Below are 26,981 nucleotides of genomic sequence, written 5' to 3'. Positions count from 1 at the left end.
TGAACAGGTTCCTACATGATGTTCTTAAATTGATACCACAAACTATTTTTATTACACGCTTTTACATGCGAAAAACTTTTGCTACGTGTGATAAGTTACCACAGAATATGCTCCCTTATGAAATAATAGAATGAAAAAATGTGTTATGCCCTTCCCAACTGAATTTATTATCGAGTTGTAGTCCCAGAAATGTAACACTGTCAACCTTTTCGATCTGCATGTCTTCATATGTTATAAACATGCTGTCGCTGGAGAAATCGAGCAGTTTGCAAATCTGACATAAAACTTGGATTAGGGTACTCTCACTTTCCCCAATAGGACTAGCTTTTACAGCACAGGAGTAAACGAATCTGTCACATTACGTATATTTTTTGTTGTATTATAAGGCTGTACACTTTATTCTATTATGTGAGCAGCACAAGAAATTAAGCTTCGAATTTAACCTACAGTACTCAGTTTACATATTACTTCATACTTAAAAACGCACGTTGTTAACATTTTACTTCAACAGTGCTTTGACGAAGTTCCGCGTACTTTCTGTCGCAGCTGCGAAGATAATATTTCTAATAGCGACCGATAACCTACAAACATATAATATGAAACACTAATAATCGTTCTAACATCAACTAAAATGTACCCGGAGTTAATAAGCTAAGGTTATGACACAATTCATACAACACTCCTGCTATTTCACACTACTCGCAGTTATACTGATAACTAAACTGATGGATTCCAACTATGTCGTTATTTAACTGTCAGAGTTATCGGTATTCGCTAGCGAAAAATAACTTGGCAGTTATTAATAACCGTTAACGATAACTGGAACTGTGATAACGGTTACTCCAGAATAACAGTTTGGCCCACCTCTAATGCAGTGAGTATGCGTAATAGAGCACCTGAAGAAGACACCTGGGTCGGTCGTCAGAATATTGTGCAAAAAATGGGACAACTTGACTGGACACTCAGAAGCTCATTATTAATCAGTCATACAGAGAAAACCTGAGAGATAACGAATATGTACATTAGTGAATTCCATCTTCTGTGGATAACTTGCATGATAAATCACAATAATGTGGAACAAGTCATTTTACATTCAAATAATAAATTAATTTGTAAATATGGTTACATGCTGACTATTTACAAGGGCACATTATTGTTTGTTTATTTTATAAATATGCAGATGTGATGAGTAGGAATTACTAACTCACATTTTACTTATTACAATAATAGAAATTCGTCTTTGGAATAGAAGTTGTTAAGGAGAAACTTTTTCAGTTTGTTTCCAAATTTTACTTTCCTGTCAGACATTCTATATCATTTGATAAGGGATTCAAAATGTTGCTTCCAGCTTTGTCCACCGCTTTGTGTGCTAATGACAACTCTAGTGTGGAGTAAGGAATGTCATTTTTTCGTCTGTTGTTGTAATTATGTACATCTTCCCTCCTTTCGAGCTGTAGAAGATTATTTACAACAAAGTTCGAGAGAATAAGGATACTGGGAACCAGTAATCAAAATCCTTAGATAGATGTCTTAAAGGTGATTTTGGACGAACGCAGTGTATTATTCTCCCAACATGTTTTTGAGCAATGGAGACTTCCATTCCTAAAGATCAACTAGCCCAGAACATTATTCCATATGACATTATTGAATGAAAATACGCAAAATGTGTCTACTTAGTGAGTTCTCTCTCCCCAAGATTTGTATTGACTCTTAAGTGCAAATGCGGCTGAAATAAGTTGGTTTAGGAGTTCCAAAAGTACTGTTTTTTGCAGTAATTTAGTAGTAGTAATTCTCATCAGTATGGACAGCAAAGAATTTGTTTCCACTGTATCCATTATTTTCCTACCATATATTACAGTTAATATTGGTGTAGTACCTCAGGATGTACAAAACTGGACATGTTGTCTTTTTAAAATTGAGAATGGAAGAAAGTTGATTCTTTGAAGATCTTTGTTTACCATTTCTTCTGTTTCTGTATTTATGGTTGGATTGATTACACTAATAGTGTCAGCAGCAAAAATAACTAATTGTGCATGTTGTATTTTACACAGAAGATCATTTACATATATGAAAACAATACTGGCCCTAAGATAAAGCCTTCAGGAACCCTGTGTGATTTCTCCCCAATCAGAATTACATCCCTGGACTCTATTGGTTTAATTTTTAAGTACGATTTTCTGCAATCTTTTGGTTACGTATGACATTCCACATTGATTGACTGTATCGTCAGTTACATAAAACCTCATCTTATCCATGAGAGCATTGTGGTTCATAAAGTCAAATACCTCAAATAGGTCATGGAAAATAGCAACTGGTGCAATTTTGTTTTTTAATGCTTGTAAAATCTGGTAAGTGAATGTGTAAATGGTATTTTCCATTAAGCAACTCTCCTGAAATACAAACTGTTAAGATGTTGTTGCTCAGGCGGGATACTATTCTAGAATACATGACATACTCAAAAATTTTGGAGAATAGTGTTAGTAGTGAAGAAAAGGGTCATTAGTTACTGACATCTCTCTATTACAGGGTGTATATCACCTGGGAAAACTGGGAAACACCCAGGAATTTTTCGAAATTCCGGGAATTTTTCGGAATTCCGGGAATTTTTCGGAATTCCGGGAATTTTTCGGAATTCCGGGAATTTTTCGGAATTCCGGGAATTTTTCGGAATTCCGGGAATTTTTCATAGTTTTAGTTTACAGTTAAATTTTTGTTGTTTTGACTGGTAAGAACTGATAATCTAGCAAAGAATGTTACTGTATCCTGTTACTTGAGAATAACACTGCAGCAATAAAACATAAATGAGAAAAAACAAAATAAAACTTTAGGAAATGCACCATGTACAACAACGAAACACCATGCATGCATAAGGGTCTGCAAAAAATGTCTCAAAGGCCTTAGGGCAAAGACTGTGCAATACTTCATAACGATAAACTGCTTTCTATGAACGTGACATTGCAACTGTTTGCATTAGGTTCGTTTGAGCAGTTGCCAGCGGGCTCATGTGCATGCGCAGTTAACTCCGCATGAGCAGTAATAGCAAGCGGCACATGCTACGAGAATTTTTTCTTGCACACTGTAGCTGCCAGATTCACACACGTGCAGAGTTGTAGTGGGGATGGGGGTAGTGACCACACAACCTGTGTTTACATTAAGTGATTCCTTGTTTCCACTTCATTGACAGCTCCCATGTCAAATGGAAACAAAACAGATTTATGTGGCTGGAAGTTCAGGTGAATTATAATACATTCACATAATTACGGAAGGCAAAAATATATTATTAATTTCAGTTTATTTTATATCCCCATTTTTGGCAGTCAAGCATTAATCACCTTGTAGAACAATGAAGTTATTTTTGTTCGTTTGCTAAAGAAATTTGGCTTCATTAATCTTTTCTGCTGAGACCCTCAGTTTATTCGAAACAAAGTGTTTCATTCCACAGTATTGGCTAATTTCACTTCTTCACTGAATTTCAGGTGCATGTTTTTATCTTCTCCCACATATGCCATAATGCCATACAATAAAGAACCAATTGTACAGTACTGGTACTCTAAGAAAATTTACATCCTGAAAACAGCACTAAAGAGCTTAATGTCAGGTGGGGCCTACTTTATTGTGAATCAGGACAAACCAATGTGTGCTTCAAGCCAAATTATACATTTTAGTATGGTTTAAGAAATTCCATTGCTCTTAGAGTATCCTCTTATGTCCTGTTTCTTTTATGGTGTAATGTAAGACCTCTTTATGATTTATACATATGAATATCAGGGCTTCCTACATTACCGCAGCTGCGTACGCATAATAATGCTTGTTTTCTGGCAACATCTAAAATGGACCTGTTTCTAACAGCCTCGGAAAACTATTGCCAATGGTGGTTTGAAAAGCGTTACTTTCAGGGTAAATTTCCTTTTACGCAAGATGAATTATGTTATGTGGGATGACTTCCTTAAATCACAGAGTGTTTGACTCCCTTTTAAACTTAACACATTGCGGACCAGTCACTAGAAGAATTTTGAGCTCAGAAGACCAGACATTTATGTCATTATTTTAAATTTACAGGCACATTTGTGTGATGTATCTTAAAGTATAACATGCGCAAAATGAAGACGAATATTACATGTGGAAGCTTAGCTTCTCATGTAGCTTATTAATCTTTATATGTGAAAGCTTATCTTTTCTTGTAGCTACACTAAGTTTATTAATATAAACTACTAACTTTTCCTGTGTGTTTTCATGCCACTTAACAGTAATCTTGCTATTGGCTGACTACAACATGTGTCCTATGCTCTGAACATCTGCTGTCATCAGCTGGAGAGATGACAAGGCATGAGATACGATAGGCTGACAAAAGGGCATTGCAATCACGATTTCAACGCCCCAGAAACTGACGTGCTGTGTTTGGTGGAATTTGAATTTGTACATTCGTAATACGAAAATATGCAGCGTATAAGTTGCTGTTCATCAAAGGTCTTTCCAAATTGTCTCTCTTTTTTCCCTGAAGTGCCGGTGCCGGGAAGTTCTACGCCAGTGTATAAAACTTAAATTATTCAAAAGATTGATAAAATTTACACTTCTGAGGGAAATCTACGGAAAACCCACTGTCACTTAGCACGGAAAAAGTGTATTTTCTCCCGCGAAAAAGTTTTTTTTAAATCAAGATATCTTGGAAAAATCTGTGAATTTTTTTTCCTTATCTGCGTATACACCGTCTGTTACCTTTCTTATAGAGGACTCGGTGAATCATTCACGCAGTGCCGCATAGTGGAATTACCTGGAGTTCACAGACACCAATTTTAAGCATCTAAAGCCTGGTTTACGATGAAATGAATGGAAGTGAATACGTGTGAATGAGCATTTGCAGAAATTTACTACCATTCGCTTGTATATGGGTAGAATCGTTGGTACTAGAAGGATCGAAAGAGAACACGAGGTAGCGAACATTGCCTATGAACGCTGTGTCGTTATTTTCAGTTTTTGGAGCTAATATTCAGCATTCAGGATAAAACTCTATCTTGTTTGAGCCACAGTGCGAAACTTTGCTACTCCGTGACAGTTATTTTTAAGGAAGAATTTAAGTGTCGCAGTTTGTATGGAAGACCTGCATGGAGATCGTGCACTTTACGCGGAATTGCATCTCTCTCTCTCTCTCTCTCTCTCTCTCTCTCTCTCTCTCTCTCTCTCTCTCTCTCTACTTAGCACTGGTCCAAAATTTTCCTTGTATGTCGGCGTCCATTTTCCCCTGGCTTGTCATTACCATTGAGGGGAAATTTATAAACAGAACACTAATTACTAATGTCAAGCATCATCTCAAGAGGTGAAACAGCTAGTGTTTCTGCTACACCTGCAAGATCTAATGAATATGGAAGTTAATAGGAATATAAAAAAGGGGAGGAAGGTTTATCTGTTTAGCGAGAGTAATAGAAGGCAGATTTCAGACTACCTAACAAATTTCTGTTCCGACACTGACAATGTTGAGTGTTTATGGAAAAAGTTCAAGGCAATCGTAAAATGCGTTTTAGACAGGTACGTGCCGAGTAAAACTGTGAGGGACGGGAAAAAACCCACCGTGGTACAACAACAAAGTTAGGAAACTACTGCGAAAGCAAAGAGAGCTCCACTCCAAGTTTAAACGCAGCCAAAACCTCTCAGACAAACTGAAGCTAAACGATGTCAAAGTTAGCGTAAGGAGGGCTATGCGTGAAGCGTTCATTGAATTCGAAAGTAAAATTCTATGTACCGACTTGACAGAAAATCCTAGGAAGTTCTGGTCTTACGTTAAATCAGTAAGTGGCTCGAAACAGCATATCCAGACACTACGGGATGATGATGGCATTGAAACAGAGGATGACACGCGTAAAGCTGAAATACTAAACACCTTTTTCCAAAGCTGTTTCACAGAGGAAGACCGCACTGCAGTTCCTTCTCTAAATCCTCGCACAAACGAAAAAATGGCTGACATCGAAATAAGTGTCCAAGGAATAGAAAAGCAACTGGAATCACTCAATAGAGGAAAGTCCACTGGACCTGACGGGATACCAATTCGATTCTACACAGAGTACGCGAAAGAACTTGCCCCCCTTCTAACAGCCGTGTGCCGCAAGTCTCTAGAGGAACGGAGGGTTCCAAATGATTGGAAAAGAGCACAGATAGTCCCAGTCTTCAAGAAGGGTCGTCGAGCAGATGCGCAAAACTATAGACCTATATCTCTTACGTCGATCTCTTGTAGAATTTTAGAACATGTTTTTTGCTCGCGTATCATGTCATTTCTGGAAACCCAGAATCTACTATGTAGAAATCAACATGGATTCCGGAAACAGCGATCGTGTGAGACCCAACTCGCCTTATTTGTTCATGAGACCCAGAAAATATTAGATACAGGCTCCCAGGTAGATGCTATTTTTCTTGACTTCCGGAAGGCGTTCGATACAGTTCCGCACTGTCGCCTGATAAACAAAGTAAGAGCCTACGGAATATCAGACCAGCTGTGTGGCTGGATTGAAGAGTTTTTAGCAAACAGAACACAGCATGTTGTTATCAATGGAGAGACGTCTACAGACGTTAAAGTAACCTCTGGCGTGCCACAGGGGAGTGTTATGGGACCATTGCTTTTCACAATATATATAAATGACTTAGTAGATAGTGTCGGAAGTTCCATGCGGCTTTTCGCGGATGATGCTGTAGTATACAGAGAAGTTGCTGCATTAGAAAATTGTAGCGAAATACAGGAAGATCTGCAGCGGATAGGCACTTGGTGCAGGGAGTGGCAACTGACCCTTAACATAGACAAATGTAATGTATTGCGAATACATAGAAAGAAGGATCCTTTATTGTATGATTATATGATAGCGGAACAAACACTGGTAGCAGTTACTTCTGTAAAATATCTGGGAGTATGCGTACGGAACGATTTGAAGTGGAATGATCATATAAAACTAATTGTTGGTAAGGCGGGTACCAGGCTGAGATTCATTGGGAGAGTGCTTAGAAAATGTAGTCCATCAACAAAGGAGGTGGCTTACAAAACACTCGTTCGACCTATACTTGAGTATTGCTCATCAGTGTGGGATCCGTACCAGGTCGGGTTGACGGAGGAGATAGAGAAGATCCAAAGAAGAGCGGCGCGTTTCGTCACAGGGTTATTTGGTAACCGTGATAGCGTTACGGAGATGTTTAATAAACTCAAGTGGCAGACTCTGCAAGAGAGGCGCTCTGCATCGCGGTGTAGCTTGCTCGCCAGGTTTCGAGAGGGTGCGTTTCTGGATGAGGTATCGAATATATTGCTTCCCCCTACTTATACTTCCCGAGGAGATCACGAATGTAAAATTAGAGAGATTAGAGCGCGCACGGAGGCTTTCAGACAGTCGTTCTTCCCGCGAACCATACGCGACTGGAACAGGAAAGGGAGGTAATGACAGTGGCACGTAAAGTGCCCTCCGCCACACACCGTTGGGTGGCTTGCGGAGTATCAATGTAGATGTAGATGTAGATGTAGATGAGCAATTGTAAAACTTTTAAAGAGTTTTTCATTCAGATGGTTTAAAGTTTCCGTTTGGTGCATATTTCTTATTTCGTGTAGTTCATTCTTCCATTTGTTCAGTTCACGGTCCGATTTTACGTAACGAAAACGCCTTTGCAGACTGCGTAACTTCAAGTATTTCTTCCCTCCTTTATCCAATATTTAACTGCATTTTCTTTGTCACTGAAAGCTGTTGCAGTACGTATTTTTTAGGCTTGGAAGGTATTTTGCTTCGGAACTGTTACTGGCACAACTGACATCGTCCAAACCACAATTCATGGAATCAGTAGAGTTATTTCCTAGTTTTTCTAACATATCCACAATTTCAAATGAAATGTCATCATTCAAATTAATGTCAAGGAAATCGGCTTACAAATTACACATATGTACGTTCTGAGGAGGAGTAAGTTATTTCGGCTGGAAACCACATTCTTCATATATCATCATTGCTAAATTGAGAATGTTAATTGGATTCCACATTATTGTGAAACTGGAAGAACAGACAAGGTACTATTAGCAGGCGTGCCTTACGAAAGCACAATAAATATTAATTCAGCTTTACCTGTATTGTCAATACTTACCAATACTGCGAAACCCAGCTGATGATTCGTAATAGATGTTACTTGAGTGGCTAATTCAAGAGAATAATGACTGTGTACTGTAGTGTCAGAGAAACTATCAATGAACAGTAACTGAAACGTTCTTTACAAGTCAAGATCAGATTGTGTCATGTTTCCTGTTTACAAATGGACCGCCGACCTTAATACTTGCAGTGCCTCTTAGCAGCTAAAATTTTGACAGTGTTTTTCTTCCATTGTGTTCTTCCTGTGTAAAAGAAAATTCAGGGTAGGTTTCAACATGTCTTATTGGATCATTCCCTTGTGAGTGGGAAAAGTGCCGCATAAAGGGAAATGCGGTTGTTACACAAACATGGAACAATAGTGTTTTCTGCAAATTAGTTTCATATTTCTCAACAACAGAGATCATGAAAAGAAATTTTCAGTATTAACTAATTATTTTTGGCTCACCAAAGACACAATATAATTTGCCTTGCACGAACTATTGGCATACTGATAAATTTGGACATCTTGCAGATTTTCATCACTCCGGTTACCATTTAATTGAAAATACGTTTTAATGCTTTTTTGTCAGAACATGGATATCACTTTTGCAACCTCATTATTGAGGTGTGAAACTCTACGAGGAAGTCTTCATAGAACTCTTAGACAATTTTAACATAAATAATTGCTTTTAAGCAGGAATTTGATTGCAGATGGATCAGTTCCATCTGTAAATTCAGAGAGACTTTAACTGAAATGATCTTGAAAACAGCTTAAAAACAGATGTGAGACTGACAGTGTCTTGAAAAAATTAGAAACCATTCCTGTAATTCTTTCAATGCCGCAATGAATTCTTCAAAATTCATGTTTTCTCTGATGCCAGTGAGCTTAGGGAAGTGGACAGTGTTCTTTGTCAGATGTTGTCTGCTCCACAAATTGAGTTTCTTTTTAAATGCATTCACTTCCACCATCAAGTCGGTGATCAGTTGATTATCTCCTTGCAAAACATCTTACTGAGGGCGGTACACACACTAGTCTGCTTAAAATCTGGTATCTAAAACTCATCCCATATCTTATACGTTTGGTTCCGGCTTTCCTTTTTCCTTCAGAAATTCAAATGTCCCCTTAAGTCATACTTTGCACTAATATATTATCTCCCCATAGTCTTCTTTCAGTTCCATCAAAAACTGTTGAAACTTATTGTTGCAATGTGAGAACATTTATTATTCGTACCACCAGTTTCATTAGATGCAAATTTAGCCTGAAGTATGCACAACAGTAAATCTCGTACAAATCCTCTATTGATTGTGTAATTACTGCTCTGTGCCTCAGTGTGTTATTATGGGACTCTTATAGAATAGTTTTGTTTTCAGACTGTCCAACTGTTAAAAACTCTTTTTCTCAGGAGCCAAGGAGACATATCATTCTAAGTTACGTCTGTCACATATTAAGGTCTATAGCCTCTAGCCAGTATAAAAAATTTTAGCTTGTAAGTCAATTGAGTCAAAAGATATGGCCATCTATATTTTGATACTTGAAAACAAATCAAGAAATACAGGGTATTTCCCATTGATGGAGAATTGTGAAATTTGGCAAGAAGCAAAGTTTCATTGTACAAGTAAAGTAAAAACATCTGAAAACTGCAAATCGTAATTACATCATGAAAAAAAATGTTTTTGCCATTAGAACTTACATTGCATTCAACATAGACAAACATTACTGCATGTAAACTTGAAATACAAGTTGTAGTCATGTTTTCGTAAGTAAGTAAAAAATATTTTATTAAACCTTCTATGTCTACATACAGGGTGACAATTATTGAAGTACTGGGTAATCAAAAAGTCAGTATAAATTTGAAAACTAAATAAATCACGGAATAATGTAGATAGAGAGGTACAAATTGATACATATGCTTGGAATGACATGGGGTTTTATTAGAACCAAAAAATACAAACGTTCAAAAAATGTCCGACAGATGGCGCTTCATCTGATCAGAATAGTAATAATTAGCATAACAAAGTAAGGCAAAGCAAAGATGATGATCTTTACAGGAAATGCTCAATATGTCCACCATGATTCCTCAACAATAGCTGTAGTCAAGGAATAATGTTGTGAACAGCACTGTAAAGCATGTCCAGAGTTATGGTGAGGCATTGGTGTCGGATGTTGTCTTTCAGCATCCCTAGAGATGTCGGTTGATCAAGATACACTTGCGACTTCAGGTAACCCCAAAGCCAATAATCGCACGAACTGAGATCTGGGGACCAGGGAGGCCAACCATGACGAAAGTGGCGGCTGAGCACATGATCACCAAATGACGCGTGCAAGAGATCTTTCACGCGTCTAGCAATATGGGATGTTTTTGTTTTTGGTTCTTATAAAATCCCATGTCATTCCAACCATGTGTGTCAATTTTTACCTCTCTATCCACATTATTCCGTGGTTTATTAAGTTTTCAGATTTATACTGACTTTTTGATCACCCGGTATATGAAACAAAATCATCATAACTTCTGAATGGTTTGAGTTAGGACATTCAAACTGCGTGGTTGACTGTGGGACATGATGGGAATTAGTATGCATATGCAAACGCGTCATGTTGTTTTCGGCCATTTGTACGTGAAGAGGTCATGGTACAGCATGCTTGTGTCTATAGCGCTTGTGAAGTCGAAACAACAGCCCACGTGGGGCTCAGAGGAAGTTTGCGACCGAGTTCAAGCTTAAGTCAGTGAGTCCAGTTGTGCTAACAATCAAGAATTTGATTTGCAAACTTTGAGAGAACGGTCAGTGTTTGTGATGACAGTGTTGGCAGCGTCGGTCATCCAAAAAAGGTGAAAATGCATGAAAACATAGAGAAGACACATGCTGTTTTTCAAATCATCCCCAGGAAATCTATCAAATAAGCTGCCTGCACAAAAGGTGGAAATCAGCCAGGAGACACTGCAACAAAATGTTGCTGAAGACCTGCATGTCTTCCCATACAAAATTGGAATACATTGGCCATTAAGCTCCAGGGCCATGGAACAGCGGTTATGTTTTACCAACACTGTTGTTCACAGAATTGGCGAGTATGACTAATGGGAATATGGTTTGGTTTAGCAATGAAGCCCACTTTCATTTGGATGGGTTCATCAGTAAGCAAAATTGGCTTGTTTGGAGGACTGAGAATCAGCATTTCACAATTGAGAAGTCTCTTAACCCTCAATGAGTGACTGTGTGGTGTGCAGTGTCCGAACCTAAATCAGAATATCTGTAGTGACGTTTACATGTTGAATAAAGTGTGTGTGCGATGTAGTTTGTAACTAATTTACCTTTTTTTTCATGTTGTTCAATAATTATCAACCTGTATAAAAACTGAACTCCTCTGCTCGCTTCTGTTCGTATGTCTGGGCTAGTCTAAGGAACTACCATAGAGATTTTGATAAGATCTTGGAATTCCCGGGACCAGTACCCTTACAGTATCTACTCAGAATATGGGCATAAATCGTTGAGATCCTAGATTCCCAAGATGGATAGAAAAAAATGTATATAAAATTGTTTTAATTATTTGTGCATGATGGTGTAATGGCATTCAGTATTAAATTTGCAATTTTCTTTGATTATATTACGTCTCTTCGAAAAAGAATTGTGATTCCTATTCATTTTTAAAGGTTGTAATAATAGATCACGAGATTGCCTATTTTTTTATGTGAATAGCCATGGGACCTGCGAACTACCTTTATACCACAAGCGACTAGCAAAGAATAAACACCACTGATATTAGGACTCGCTGAACTGCAGAGTGTCGTTCCGGCAGAAAAGTGCTGCAACAGATGCTCAAAGAGAGAGTTGCATCAACCTGCTAGGTGAAATATTTTGCTGCACAGAGCAATTTAGAGGACAGCTGAGAAAAAACCTAGCTGTACAGAGTATTGTTGAGACTGGCCGAGCCCTGGGTGGCACTTCGTGCACGTGTGAAGTTTTGCACACCCACCAAGCTCAACACTGGCCTTGTGTATTACCCTGTGATAAAATTTGTAGCTGCGGTGATTGCATACACTTACTACAAGGAAGAGAAACTGTGAAATACTGAAGTACAATACAGCAGACAACAGTGGCTACCTCAGAAATTACTGTCTAGTAGGGATAGCAGTTATTGCTGAGTCAACTAGTTCTCAGATACATTTGTTCTTTTCATCTCCAGTTTAATGTGAACGGTACATTGTTGAGTACTGCTAGAGTATTGGGACCTGCACCATGTCGGGTTAAAGGCAGACATCAAAGCAATTTAGAGACAGGCTGTTAGATTTGCAACTGGTATGATCGATCAAAACACAAGTATTACACAGCTGCTTTGTGTGCCCAGATTGGAATCCCTGCACGGAAGACGATGTTCTTTCTGTGGAACATGATTGAGAAAATTTAGAAAACTGGCAAATTATGCCGACTGCAGAATAATTCTACTACAACCAACGCAAGGGCACCAAAGATAAAGAAATTATTTCTAGTATGGAGATGTATAGGCAGTTAGTTTTCCTCATTCTGTTTGCAAGTGGAACAGAAATGGAAGTAATTAGTAGTGGTACATCATACTATACGGTGAATTACGGAATATTTAGGGACCGGAAAATGTAGCATCTACTTTTCGGCAAAATACATCTCTCACTCTCTCACTCTCTCACTCTCTCACTCTCTCACTCTCTCACTCTCTCACTCTCTCACTCTCTCACTCTCTCTCTCTCTCACTCTCTCTCTCTCTCACTCTCTCACTCTCTCTCTCTCTCTCTCTCTCTCCCCCCCCCCCCCCCTTTTTTTCCCAACTATGTCTTAGTTTGTAAATGAGATGCAGAAATTTAAAAGATTGTTACGCTACATGAGTGATGACAAACATGTTATTAGTTCTTCGAAATTGATGAAAAAGTGCTGACTGGGAACTTTCTGACTGAAATGTTTACTTGAGTGAAAACTTAAACATCTTTTTCTTTCGAAATGACCTTTGTTTGGCTGTACTTAAGCTTTCAAAAATGATTGCTCTGTTGGAAAGCAGCAGCATTTTCCTGCCAGTTAAGTGAGTGTGTCTCTGATATTAGGTGTTTCTGGACATATTTGTCTTTTCCCGACCAATTTGAAGATTAAAAAATCTGCACACTACTAATTTAAACCTTTCATGGGCATTCATAGCCCTATCACCCATGCTTGACAACACTACAGATAAACCGACAAGGCACTTACCGTAGAAGTAGAACCAAACGTATGGCGACTTGATTTTAGCATCAGGGGAAGAATTTCGGTGCCATTGAAAAATATTACAGATTTTCATTTCCAGTCGCTATATCGCAGAGGGCGGGTGCCATAGGCTATAGTCGCAGATAGCCGTGAGCATAAACAGACTAAAATTTTGGCCGCCACAGTGAAGGAGTGTTGCAGGGAAACAAACCTCGATTCTTATTTCACTGAGCAGCAGCCTACAGCAGAACTGACACTTTGCCACAGGGGTCACCGATCTCTTCTTTGTTATAAGGGTCATAATAGAAACCTGTGGTGGACCGGGATTAGTCACTTTACTTATTTGAAAATAAAAAAAGTAAACAATGAGCAACGCTCAACACAAAGCATTGGGGGGTCGGCTACTTCACAGTTGCTCATTGAAGTTGACAGTATTGTTAACAATGTAGTCCCAGCCTGACCTCTAGGGGATAGTCGATGCGACAACAGTTCAAAACATCTGCCATGTAATTTGCCAAGTTAAATCTGTCTGTATTATACTATCTCTTGAACTTCAGCTAACAAACTACACATTTTTTCCTTATAAAATACTAGGTCCCATGGCTGAGTACTATATTGCATTGTACGATGTGTATCTTAAATAGACCAGTCAGTCATCCACAGTTGGCATGCAGCGTGTCATTGAGCGCATCAGTACATCTTCGCCTTCATGCAATTTACTTTGCAGCTGCGTTCTTAGCACATTTTTGCCAAATTGGGCTTCACCAGATGATATATAATGCCAGTAACTGCTTGAATTTTCGATATTGTATGCAGAAAATAAAGCTATTTCAAACATCTCTGCTAAGTAGCTCATCTAGATACAATTTGTTATGAAACAGTGCCTATTAAGTAATTTTGCATTTTGAGGCAGAATTTGCATCTTTTTCACATTTATCACAAAATGAAAATTTTTCTGGTCCCTACGGATATTTATGCAGATGTAGATGAGTTGGGGCCAAGTATTACACAGTGCACGTACACACATAGCGTCCGGTATGCCGTGCCACACAGCAACAATTAAATTATTGTGTGTCTACTGATTCTTATGCCATGTGTTTGTACTCCGTCTGAACAGGCCCTGGAAGGCCCAACAGTACCGACAGGCCACTGTGTTGTCCTCAGCCCACAGGTGTCACTGGAAGCGTATATGGAGGGGCGTGTGGTCAGCACACCTCTCTCCTGGCCGAATGTCAGTTTACAAGACCAGAGTCACTGCTTCACAATCAAGTAGCTCCTCAGTTTGCCTCACAAGGGCTGAGTGCACCCCACTTGCCAACAATGCTCAGCAGACCGGATGGTCAACCATCCAGCTGCTAGCCCAGCCTGACAGCGCTTAACTTCTGTGATATGACGAGCTGGTGTTACTACTGCGGCAAATGCCAAATGTTTGTAGGCATTGTTATTAAGATAGTGTTGATCAGTTTCTGAATGTTGTTATTCATATAGTGTTTCAAAGCAATGGAAAATTTGTGAATAGGCTAAACTACTCAACTTTGGATATTAGTAAAATATGAAATACACCTGCTATAACCAGGATCAAATAAATACTGAAAAATGCATTATTCAGAATTAAAATACCGGTATTGGTTTAACCAGTGGGTTTTTCCCATCCCTACTATCAGCTAGATAATGTTGGCTGCAGCCAACATTAACTACTAATAGAAGCCCTCTGACGTGTGCTGATTCAGAATTTGGAAACTGATAGGCAGACTTGCATGTAACATAATATATTTAGACTGCAAATTGAATTTGTATGCTTGGATTTACAGGTGCTAACTGTACTCTTCAGTTAGGTTGCTAACTTCAATCTGTCAAAAAAAGTGCCCCTCTATGCCCGCACTGGCATGATGGCCAACACAGTAGGTCTACTGCCATCTGCATAGTGGTTAGTTTTCACTAAGTGAGTTCTTCACAGGATGTACATACTTTGATGTTTGCATTTGTCTGGTTATGATAAATCACTATTAAGCTCCTCTGGAGATATATTAGGTTGAGTGTTGAATGAAGCATAGCAGTTTGAAGGGCAGAGGGGAATAAGAAGCACTAAGTGGGGAAAAAAACATCTCTCGTAGTTGTGTCGGGTAGTGAGAGCAGTAGTGGTTTGCTTGCTATCTGTGACAGATCATGCAAGAGTTAGGTAAGTTAGTGGTGGGGATCATGCAGGTGGGTGCCTGTGACTTTGAGGCGTTGTTACTGGGCTGTCGCAGCTGGGTACCGATGTTGACTTCTCGACCAACATAGCATACCTGTAACGGTTGGGTTCATAGGTTAGTGTCCAATAGGTCACACACTGGATTCACAGTGCAGGGTAGTATTGGTGGTTTGTTTGTGCATTAGTATGCAAGTTTGTCGGCTTCTCTGCTGTTGCCTGTTGGTCAGCTGTGTAAGGATAAAAGGATCGTTAGTGTCTCTAAGAGTTTCTGTGTAGTGGTGTGATGAACTTTTTGAGTACTTTCTTGAGGGTTTCAAGGTAGTATTCATTGTGAAGGTCCACAGTGTGAATGCAGTGTGAAGTGTTGCTAATGATGCATAGCACTTTGTTCTATATGAATTGCAGGCGTGTAGGAGCTGCATATCCCCAGACACAAGCTGTGTACATCAGAGGTCTGGTCACTGTCATGTACATGGATTGTGATACCTTCCTGTTTAGTATGCTCTCCCTGTTCAACATTTTGTTTGAGCCTCACATGCGCTCTGTTGGGAACGTATTCCATGTGGTTCCGCCACACAAGTTTCCAGTCCAGCCAGACACTGAGGTATCTGATTTTCTCTCGGAAACACGTTGGGCATGCATGTATTATTACATGCCTACAGTGTTGGTGTATGCGCAGTAGTTTTGGTCTGCGTATGAACAGAACTTCTTCAGTTTTTGACGTTCCGTTCAACAAAGGCTCGGAAGTTCTGACTGCTGTCTGTAATCATGATTTAATGTTTGACGGTTTTCAGTCTGTGCAAGGATGGCTGCGTTGTCCGCATAGACAGCCAACATTATTGTGTTTTGTGTTGCTGGGAGATCATTAATGTAGAGGTTGGACAAGATGACCCCCATTATGCTTCCCCGAGGTACTCCAGCCTGAATACCATGTTGTCAATTGTTTGCCCTGCACATCAGTGTTGAAACATCTGTTTGTGAGATATATGAGACATACAAGCCCATCGGGGAAACCAACATCACTTAGGTTGCATATGAGGCGGTTGTGCCAGAGACGATTGAAAGGAACACAATCCCCATGTCTTTGTTCGTGTTGTAGCCATGTGTTATAGGTTCAAATATGCAGAGGAGTTGTGCTGTTGAGTGGCAATTCCTAAAGCCAAATTGCTCAGATCTTAAGGTGTCACTGACGGTGCAGTGCCTAGTGGTGTGTTTTAGTATTACCTTCTCAACAATCTTGCTGAGTGACCACAGCAGACTGATGAGTCGATAGTTTTGTGGGAGGGAGTGGTCTTTCCCTGGCTTTCTGAACATCAGGACCTTGGCTGCCTTCCAAAAGTCAGCGACATATTGGTGTTGTAAGGTGGTATTCGTTAAGTATGTAAGGTATTCTGCAGCTCTGTCTGTGAGCTACTGGAGGACATGGTTTTGAATGCCTTCAGGACCAGGGGATTTCCTAGCATTGAAATACTTGATAGCTCTAGTGATTTCGTTCATGCTAGTACGTCAGATCTCGTTACATGTGGGCTGGGCTAGAAGTCATGTAACCTCCTGGTCCGTTTAAAGTGTGAATACTGGGTCTGAAGGAGCCAGATTTGGCATGAAAGACACTGCAGGTGTTGTTGCCATCAGCTTTGCCTTCTCCTTCGCAAAGTATGCAGGGCAGTCTGGGCCTTGTAGAGTAGGAATGTAATGTTTATCCCTGGTGAAGTGTCTGGCCAACTTCCACATGCCAAGACATATGGCATCTAGCCCTGAGGGTTTCTGCCCCTATTGATCGTTTCTAAATGTTTGTATTTTCTCCCTATTAGTACCTGGTACGCTGCCAGTATCTCGTAAGGCAGTTCCTCATAAAGATAAGACCCAGGATTACCTGGGCAGGGCTGACAAGTGTTCTTGGAGCGTTGTATGTGGAACTACATCAGACGTTGCATCTTGGACACTGGCAGTATGAAACTCCATCGTCTCATCAGTTTGTTGTGTGTTGTTAATTTCAGGAGTGTGTGGGATATGACTATCAAGTGTTTCCGTGAACAGAGTCCAATTTGCGCTCTTGCAGTTTAGTATCCTGTGTGGTTCTGTGTCACGCGAAGTATTATAGACATGTGGTCTGAGTCCAGATCAGTTTCCAACTGTAAGACTATGTGTGCATGTGATGCCCTTGATAAAGTCTGTGTTTAACACGTCTGGCCTGTGTGGGCATGTTTATATAGTTTCTTGCCACTGGAGGTACATATTTATGAATTCCACTCAAGGTGTTTTGCATTTAGATCTCCAGCAGTGATTACCCACAGTGCTTGTTGAGAACTGTACTGGTATCATGTGTTCCTATGTTTTTAGGTGGGTTGTATAGTGGTACCAGAGTGGGGTTTAGTTCCGTTGTACTTGACCCTGACGGCCGCAGACTCTAGTCTCTTAAGTACATGGAGCTCAATGTTTGTGTGTTCTGTGTCTTTGTACATGATGATGGCTGTGTCGCACCCATTCCTGCCGTCCGCTTGGTTGGTATGATAGATGCAGTAACCTGGAATATTTAATTGTTTGTGAGGCGTAGGCAGCGTTTCATTCACGAGCGATTCGGTTACCCTTTTGCTCCATGAACGCGACCATTTCAGTTCCCTTTGTTTACAACACCGTTGGCATTCCAAAACAGTATCTGAGAGATTGTGTTGATGTTTGCTTTACAGGCTTGGTGTGGCGTGTTACCCAGTAGTATGATTATAGTTTGTATGAGGTCACTCCAAAAGAAAAGCACAATGTTTTTGTAAAAATACAGTTTCCATTCTGCATGTGTGAAAGTTCTACAGTGTGGATACATCCTTCCCACTTGTTTTTATACTTAGTTCAACCTGTTCCCGTGAGTGGCGCCATCACAGCACGTCTTCAAGATGGCTGCTACACTTGACGTTCGTCAGAAGCAACGTGCTGTCATAGAATCCCTGTGCTGTGAAAACGAGACAGTGGGAAACATCGACAAGAGGTTGAAAAAGGTGTATGGAAATGCTGCTGTCGATCGCAGTACAGTTAGTCGGTGGGCAAGCAGGTTATGTGATGAAAGCGGGCATGACAATATTGAGAATTGTCCTCGCAGCGGCAGGCCTCGTACTGCATACACTCCAGACAATGTGCAGAGAGTTAACGAATTGGTGACTGCTGACAGATGCATCACAGTGAATGAATTGTCACGCTACGTTGGGATAGGGGAAGGAAGTGTTTGCAGAATTCTGAAAGTGTTGGTGTTAAAAAAGGTTTGTGCCAGGTGGGTTCCCAGGATGTTAACAGTGGCTCACAAAGAAACAAGAAAAACGGTGTGCAGCGAACTTTTATAACAGTACAAGAATGGAGATGAATTTCTTGACAGGTGATGAAACATGGCTCCATCATTTTTCACCAGAAATGAAGAGACAATCAATGGAGTGGCATCATGCAAATTCAACCAAGAAAAAAAAAAAAAGTTCGAAACCACACCATCTGCTGGAAAAGTTATGGCTATGGTGTTTTTCGATTCTGAATGACTCTTGCTTGTGGACATCATGCCAAGTGGAATCACCACAAATTCTGATGCATATGTGACGACACTGAAGAAACTTCAAGTTTGACTGAGTCGTGTTCGGCGACATCGGCAAAATCAGGATGTTTTGCTGTTGCACGACAATGCACGGCCACATGTCAGTCAAAAAAACCATGGAAGCGATCACAAATCTTGGATGGACAACACTGAAAAACCCACCGTACAGTCCTGACCTGGCTCCATGTGACTATCATCTCTTTGGGAAACTGAAAGACACTCTTCGTGGAACAAGGTTTGAAGACGATGACTCCCTTGTGCACGTTGCCAAACAGTGGCTCCAACAGGTTGGTCCAGAATTTTACTGTGCAGGTATACAGGCGCTGATTCCAAGGTGGCGTAAGGCAGTTGAGAGGGATGGAAATTAGGTGGAGAAATGAAAATATTGTTCCTAAAGGATTTATCTACACACTGTAAAACTTTCAAGCATATAGAATAAAAGATGGATTAAAAAAATAGTGTGCATTTCTTCTGGAGTGACCATCGTATGTTAGTCTAGTTGAGCGGGTCTGACATGGACTGCGTGAAGAGTTGGGAGGTACACCCTTTAATCTTCTTGACTATTTTGGTGGTCACGAGTCCAGGGCTGTCCTGTGCACACTTCGCTGCTGCAGTGGAGTAAAACTGAAGTGCAATTCCTGAACATCTGTACAGATTGAAACTGTGTAACAACAAAACTCGGACAGTATTTAGTCCATCTGTCCATCCCTTCTGTGAAATACTTGCTATGTCATTTCTAATAGTCTTCCCAGTTGTCTTCATATTGCTCAGTTTCAGTTTTTCATTTTTGGCTGTTTCTGTGTTTACTTGTGTGTTATGTCTGAGTGAAAAATCTGGGAGGGAATAACAATATAATGTAGGATAAATTATTACCACAGTTGAGACATTGATCAGCAGACAGGAACACCTCTAGGCACTGAGGCCCAATTATTTTTAAATGTGCCTGTCTGCCAGTCAACACCTATGTGTGAGGCCTATTTTTTAAGTAAGTTCCATTTTGAAATAAAAATAAAACCAGTCAACTTCTTTAGCAATTTTATTTTTACATGAGAGCCTGGCTTTAATCATCTTTTCGCATAATTCCAATCAATTTTAAGGCGCTTATAGTACCAAACAACCAGCTTTGAATACCATCCTCATAAAAATGTGCTGCCTGAGCATAACTTTAGATAATTTAAATGGTCTGTAACAATTGCATAGAACACACTTAATGACACTTATTATTTATGGGATGGTACAGAAATGGGTGAGAGCTTTTAAAGATGGCACTACGAATGTGCATAAGGAGAACAAAGTAGGCAACCTTTAGTCATTACTGATAATTTGATGCAGAAAGTTAATGAAAAGATGAGAGAGAACAGACACTTCATGATTTAATGTTATGTGATGTGTTTCCTCATGTAAAATGTGCTTTATGCAGTTGTTACAAAATGTTTAAATTATTGAAAGCTATACTCTGGCAGCAGATTCCTACTAGGATGGTATTCAAAGTTGATTGTACAACATGATAAGTGTCTTAATATTAGTGAGACTTATGCAGAAAAGTAAATTAAAGTACAGACTTTCATGTAAAAATAAAATTGCTTAGAGAAATTTACTTGTTATATTCTGATCTCAAAGCTGTACTTAGTTAAAATCATGCATCGTATTATGTCTGTTCTGTTAAAAACATGCCTCGTATTGTCTGTTCTACATAATGCATGTAACTTCCCACCTGTCTTCCTCTTCCATTTGTGGCCTGTAAGATAATCAGTTTCGTGTCCTTCATTTTGTTCTCCACGCTCTATTTCACAACCCATTGGCTACTTCTTTTACCCATTCAGCTGCTACAAATTGAGGAGGTGCAGTAGTTAACTGTGGGTTTGTACCCAGACATAGCATGGATCAAAAGTTTACCCATGGTTCGTGAATTTAGTGTTCAGTGATGTCCGTAAATTACTACATAAAAATGCTAGTATTTTTCCTACCTGGAAATCACTCATTCACGTCAAGCCAAACTTATGATAAATTTAACAACCTTACCAGTATACTAATATTAAACTAGAAGCCAATTACCACCGTTTTCTTTTTCTACCATTGTTGTTCTCTCGGCCATGCCCCTTTATCTCTCCTTGCATTTTCATCATCCTGTCTCCATCTTGCTACCTCTATTGCCTTTCAGCAACCTTTCAGCTGATGTATCCTTTCTTTCATAAATGGAGACTCCTCGTGCTTTTTATAATTTATAGTTCACATTCAGACCTTCAGTTTGTTGTAATTAGTGTGTTGGTCTCTTAGCACATTGACTCACAAGAAAGTCTTGGACCATTCGGCAGTTTGAAAATGTGAGATATTCGTACACCTGTCTTCCTTCACCTTTTAATAGTAGCCAGTTGCCTGATATCCAGTAACAATGTCACCTTATCCTTACACCTCTAGAATAGCAAGGACAAATGAAAATAACTGAACTGTATTATCTACAGATCTTAAAGGATAGCATCATGGACTCTGATGTTTGCAGATAGGGGTAAAAGGATAGATTAATGAATTGTGAAACATTTTAGAAGGAAGAAAGAAAACTATTAATTGTCAAATATGCTGCGATTGGAACATTTGCCTCTTCACTCTTCCTGACAGAAATGTTGCAGCTCTCTAAATTTGGTCTCGAATGTCAAATGTTTAATTGCAGATAAATGTGGTATTTATTGCCTAAAATTGTGAACTTGCCTTAATTGGCGGCTACCATTAGTTTTTCCGCTTCATTGTTGACTTCTTGAGTTCTTTTGCTACAATAAACTTACTTCTCATAACATCCTTTCTTGATCTTTTGCAGTGTCTTGTTGTATGAGCTACATTTACTTCATAGCTATTATGAAGTAAAATTTTTACTAACTTTCTGTATTGGTTTGGAGTGGGTGTTAGTTATTTTTAGTTAAATTAAGCAAAACTTAATAGTTTGTTTTTTAAAACTCTTGCTTGTTTTGCAGGAATTGTTTGAAGACATTGGAACATTAGTTGTATCACGTTTGGTGCGGCCAGGCACTGCAGAAGTTGTGTATGCTAGACTTGAGGATGCATTACGTGCAGTTGACGTTTATCATAATCGACAACTTGATGGGCAGCCAATGAAGTGCATGTTGGTGAATTCACGACCTCCCGTCTTACAAAGTGGCAGTCGAAGTTCTTCGACGTGAGTAATTTTCACCTGTTTGTGATGCACTTATTTCTGCCAAATCTGTACATTGGTGTTCTCCAAAATTTGTGTTATTTTTATCATTTGTCCTTGAGAGTGGCTCATAAACTTGCATTGAGATGTTAGTCCCATTCTTGCTATATTATTTTGGTTTGCAGTTCACAAGGCCAAAGGTGATTTCATCTACTCTTATATCAGAGCTGTAGTATCAATTTTGTCCTTGGTTAAACTTTCCTTAAAAAATATTTGTACAGCTATAAGTGATTCATAGAATACTGCAAAATTAAAAGTTGCACATGGCAGGTGATGGATAACAGTACATAACCAGTAACGAGTCAACCTGTCCACCCAAGGCACTGGCACCGCACCAGGTGGCCTTTGGTCTGGCCGGTTGGCTCCCATGATGAGAGCCCTCGTATGCAGTGGGCGGCAAGATGTTTGGCTTCATGAAACCAAATTTCAGTCACTGTCAATGAGACATTGGTAGTGTCTTCAGACAGATGACAATTCAGTGCAAATCTTTACAGCCCTCCTTCATCACACCAGGGAACGAAAGCAAAATCAAATGACTTGCAGACACTTACACTCCCCTTAGTTCCTGGTTAACACCTGAACAGATGGACAGTCCTTTTACCCTGTTTGAACAAAGTTCTTTGCAGGTGACAATGAAAAGTATTCAATTGAACTCTTAAGTGGCAATTTACTGAACGGTCCCATCTCAAGACGGAAAATCCTACCACATCTCAGGTGCTACTCTCTCTCTCTCTCTCTCTCTCTCTCTCTCTCTCTCTCTCTCTCTCTCTCTCTCTCTCCCCCCCCCCCCCCCCCCCCCCCCCCCCCCCCGGCTCTAAAACCATTTATAGGAGGGAATGTTCTTCGTCATCTACATCTCCTGCCTGCCAGGGACAACATGTAGTGTTCTTGCAGCTGAGAGCCATTAACAGAGCCCTATCTTTTATTAAACAGGCCCCCCTCAACCACATTTTAATTTTAATGACTCATTGAGCAACCTCCAAACCTTTGATCAGTCATAATCTTCTCACTCTGTGATACCTGCTATTTGTGACTTTAGTTGTATTGCCTCTGCACGTGTTTTACTGTGGATCCCAAGCCGTATGGGTATGTTAGGGAATGAACACTCTTGACAGTACGGTCAGAGAAGCAATTATTTTATTACTCACACAGCTTTTGGTTTGGTGATCTCGGGTGCAGATTTGCAGGTGCAAATAAGATCTCTCATCAGAGATTGAGCATGTTGTGGCTTACTGACCCCTCTAATAAACTCTGCTTGCATGGTGCTGCAGCTTCAGTTCTTCACAGAAGGAATCTGCCACCCGGTGTCATCTCTGCATTAGTCATGCCAGATTAACCCCTAGTTTTATTTAATGTAATAAGCCTTACAGACAGTAGCTCATGTCCTGAGGGAATGCCCCACTCGTAGCTCTCAATGCTAAGCATGGACATTTGGATACTTTGCCGCTAATATTGGCAGATGACTCAGACAGTTGAACTGGTTGGGCAGTTTTCTCCATGAAAGTGGTTGTTGTTCTTAGAAACAACATTTTAAACTACTTTTGGGATAAGGCCAGGTGGTTAGGGTTTGTGCTTCTGAGAAAAATCCCCTTTCTTTGATGGCTGTGGCACAGTTCACTAAGCATTCATGCCTCTAAGTAGAACAGTAAGTAAAGCTTTGTGATAAAAGTTAAACTGTAGATTGTGGGAATATCAAAAGGAAAAAAGCCAGACCTGTTAACCCCACTTCCCCACCTCCCTCCCTTTGTATGACAATGTCAAGAGACAGTGGGCAGTTCTTTGTTGCATCATTCACCTTATCCACCACCTCTGTCACCTACAGACATGTTCTGCTTCCAGAAACAAAAAAATTACTTGAGGGAAGTGTTGAAGATGCAACTTCACTATATAAATCTCTGTAGCTGTGGCTGACAAACTTACGTTCCGAAAGACGTCTTGTTTGAGACCGTGAAGATACAGCAACAGGGTGTATACGACCCAGGACATCTGGGAAAACCCCGGGAATTTTTTCATCTGGGAGAAAACTGGGAAAAACATGGGAATTTTTTAGAATTTCAGGAATTTTTCAGTGTTTTAGTTTTCAGTTAAATTTTTGTGATTTTTTTTGTCTGCTAAGAACTGATAGTCTAACAGAGAATATTACTGTATCCCACTACTGCAGAACAATAGTGCAGCAATAGAACATAAACAAGAGAAAAAAATGAACATAAGTTGCAAATGAAATGGGCCATGTACAGTGAAACACTCTGCCCATGCAAGTGTCTGCCAACAGCGAATTGTGTTAAAGACATTAGGACGAAAGACCATGCAACACTTCATAACAACAAACAGTTTGCAGTGAGTGTGACGTCACAAATATTTACATTAGCACCGTTAAAGCAGTTGCCGGCGGGCTCATGCATTTGCGCAGTTGAGTCGCATGTGAACAGTACATTCTCCCACTTCTGGCTGCTTCAAGTGTGGCTGTTGGTTGTATTGACTGTAGTAAGCAGTCAAATGCTGCCTGCAAAAATTTTTCTGGCATGCAGTGTTTACATTTAGTGATTCTGCTGTTTCATCTTCGTGTGCAGCTCTCACGTCAAATGAAAACAAAATGGATTTCTGGGGCCGGGAGCCATAAGTTGAATTAAAATACGTCCTCATAATTTTGGAGGCTAAAACAAATAATTAGTTTCAGTTTCTTGTTTTGTTTAATTTCCAGATTTTTGACAGTCAAGCATTAATCATCTTGCGGATGATGAAGTTATTTTCATCAGTTTGTAACAAAGTGTTTCATTCTAGACTATTTGCAAATTTAAACTGTTTCCTACATTTCAAGTGCACGTTAGTATGGTTTACGAAATTCTGATACTATGAATGTGTGTCCTGTTTCTTTTATGACGTAATGTAAGCTCGCTTAATGCTTTAAACGTATGAACATACATGGTGCCCACGCAGTAACGACTGTTTTCTGGTGGTCAATGGCAGCTGCTGAAATGAATCTGTTTTTAATAGCTCAAGGGAAAATATCGCGAATCGTAGTTTGAAAAGCGTCGCTTGCAATGTACGAGGTGCATTCAAGTTCTAAGGCCTCCGATTTTTTTTCTCCGGACTGGAAAGAGATAGAAACATGCGCATTGTTTTAAAATGAGGCCGCGTTCATTGTCAATACGTCCCAGAGATGGCAGCACCATACGGCAGATGGAATTTTACCGCCAGCGGCAAGAATGAGAACTGTTTTAAATACTTAAAATGGCGACGTTTTCCTTACTTGAACAGCGTGCAATCATTCGTTTTTTGAATTTGCGTGGTGTGAAACCAATTGAAATTCATCGTCAGTTGGAGACATGTGGTGATGGAGTTATGGATGTGTCGAAAGTGCGTTTGTGGGTGCGACAGTTTAATGAAGGCAGAACATCGTGTGACAGCAAACCGAAACAACCTCGGGCTCGCACAAGCCGGTTTGACGACATGATCGAGAAAGTGGAGAGAATTGTTTTGGGGATTGCCGAATGACTGTTGAACAGATCGCCTCCAGAGTTGGCATTTCTGTGGGTTCTGTGCACACAATCCTGCATGCCGACCTGAAAATGCGAAACGTGTCATCCAGGTGGGTGTCACGAATGCTGACAGACGACCACATGGCTGCCCGTGTGGCATGTTGCCAAGCAATGTTGATGCGCAACGACAGCATGAATGGGACTTTCTTTTCGTCGGTTGTGACAGTGGATGAGACGTGGATGCCATTTTTCAATCCAGAAACAAAGTGCCAGTCAGCTCAATGGAAGCACACAGATTCACCGCCACCAAAAAAATTTCGGGTAACCGCCAGTGCTGAAAAAATGATGGTGTCCATGTCCTGGGACAGCGAGGGCGTAATCCTTACCCATTGCGTTCCAAAGGGCACTACGGTAACAGGTGCATCCTACGAAAATGTTTCGAAGAACAAATTCCTTCCTGCACTGCAACAAAAACATCCGGGAAGGGCTGCGCGTGTGCTGTTTCACCAAGACAACGCACCCGCACATCGAGCTAACGTTACGCAACAGTTTCTTCGTGATAACAACTTTGAAGTGATTCCTCATGCTCCCTACTCTCCTGACCTGGCTCCTAGTGACTTTTGGCTTTTTCCAACAATGAAAGACACTCTCCGTGGCCGCACATTCACCAGCCGTGCTGCTATTGCCTCAGCGATTTTCCAGTGGTCAAAACAGACTCCTAAAGAAGCCTTTGCCGCTGCCATGGAATCATGGCGTCAGCGTTGTGAAAAATGTGTACGTCTGCAGGGCGATTACGTCGAGAAGTATCGCCAGTTTCATCGATTTCGGGTGAGTAGTTAATTAGAAAAAAAATCGGAGGCCTTAGAACTCGAATTCACCTCGTACATTTCCTTTTACGCAAGATGAATTATGTTGCGCATGAAAACTTGCAATGAATTTCTTAAATCACAGTGTGTTTGACTCTCATTTAAAACTTAACATTTTGAGGAGCAGACACACAGACCAGACATTTGTCATTATTTAAAATTTTGCTGGCACATTTGTGTGATGTATCTTAAAGTGACACAGACTTAAAAAAAAAAAAGACAAATTTATCCATGAAAGCATAGCTTTTCTGGTGGCTTATTGATCTTAGAGACTGGTATTATATGTGAAAATGAAGCTTTTCTTGTAGCCACACTTTTATATTAATTTAAACCCTTAAATTTTCCTACTTGCGTATTCATGCTACTTAAGTGATGTTGCTGTCGACTGA

General features: G+C 40.1%; 1 protein-coding gene across 1 annotated transcript in view; it reads left to right on the top strand.

Moving 5' to 3' along the window:
* LOC124714077 overlaps window positions 1-26,981 on the top strand; it is a 74,389-nt gene that overhangs the window by 45,747 nt on the left and 1,661 nt on the right. Inside the window, 1 exon segment of the mRNA XM_047242992.1 lies at window positions 22,009-22,211. Within this exon segment, the coding sequence (XP_047098948.1) occupies window positions 22,009-22,211 (203 nt within the window).

This window comes from Schistocerca piceifrons, chromosome 1, assembly GCF_021461385.2.
Source record: "Schistocerca piceifrons isolate TAMUIC-IGC-003096 chromosome 1, iqSchPice1.1, whole genome shotgun sequence".
NCBI lineage: Eukaryota > Metazoa > Arthropoda > Insecta > Orthoptera > Acrididae > Schistocerca > Schistocerca piceifrons.
This window is presented reverse-complemented; position numbering and strand designations above follow the sequence as displayed.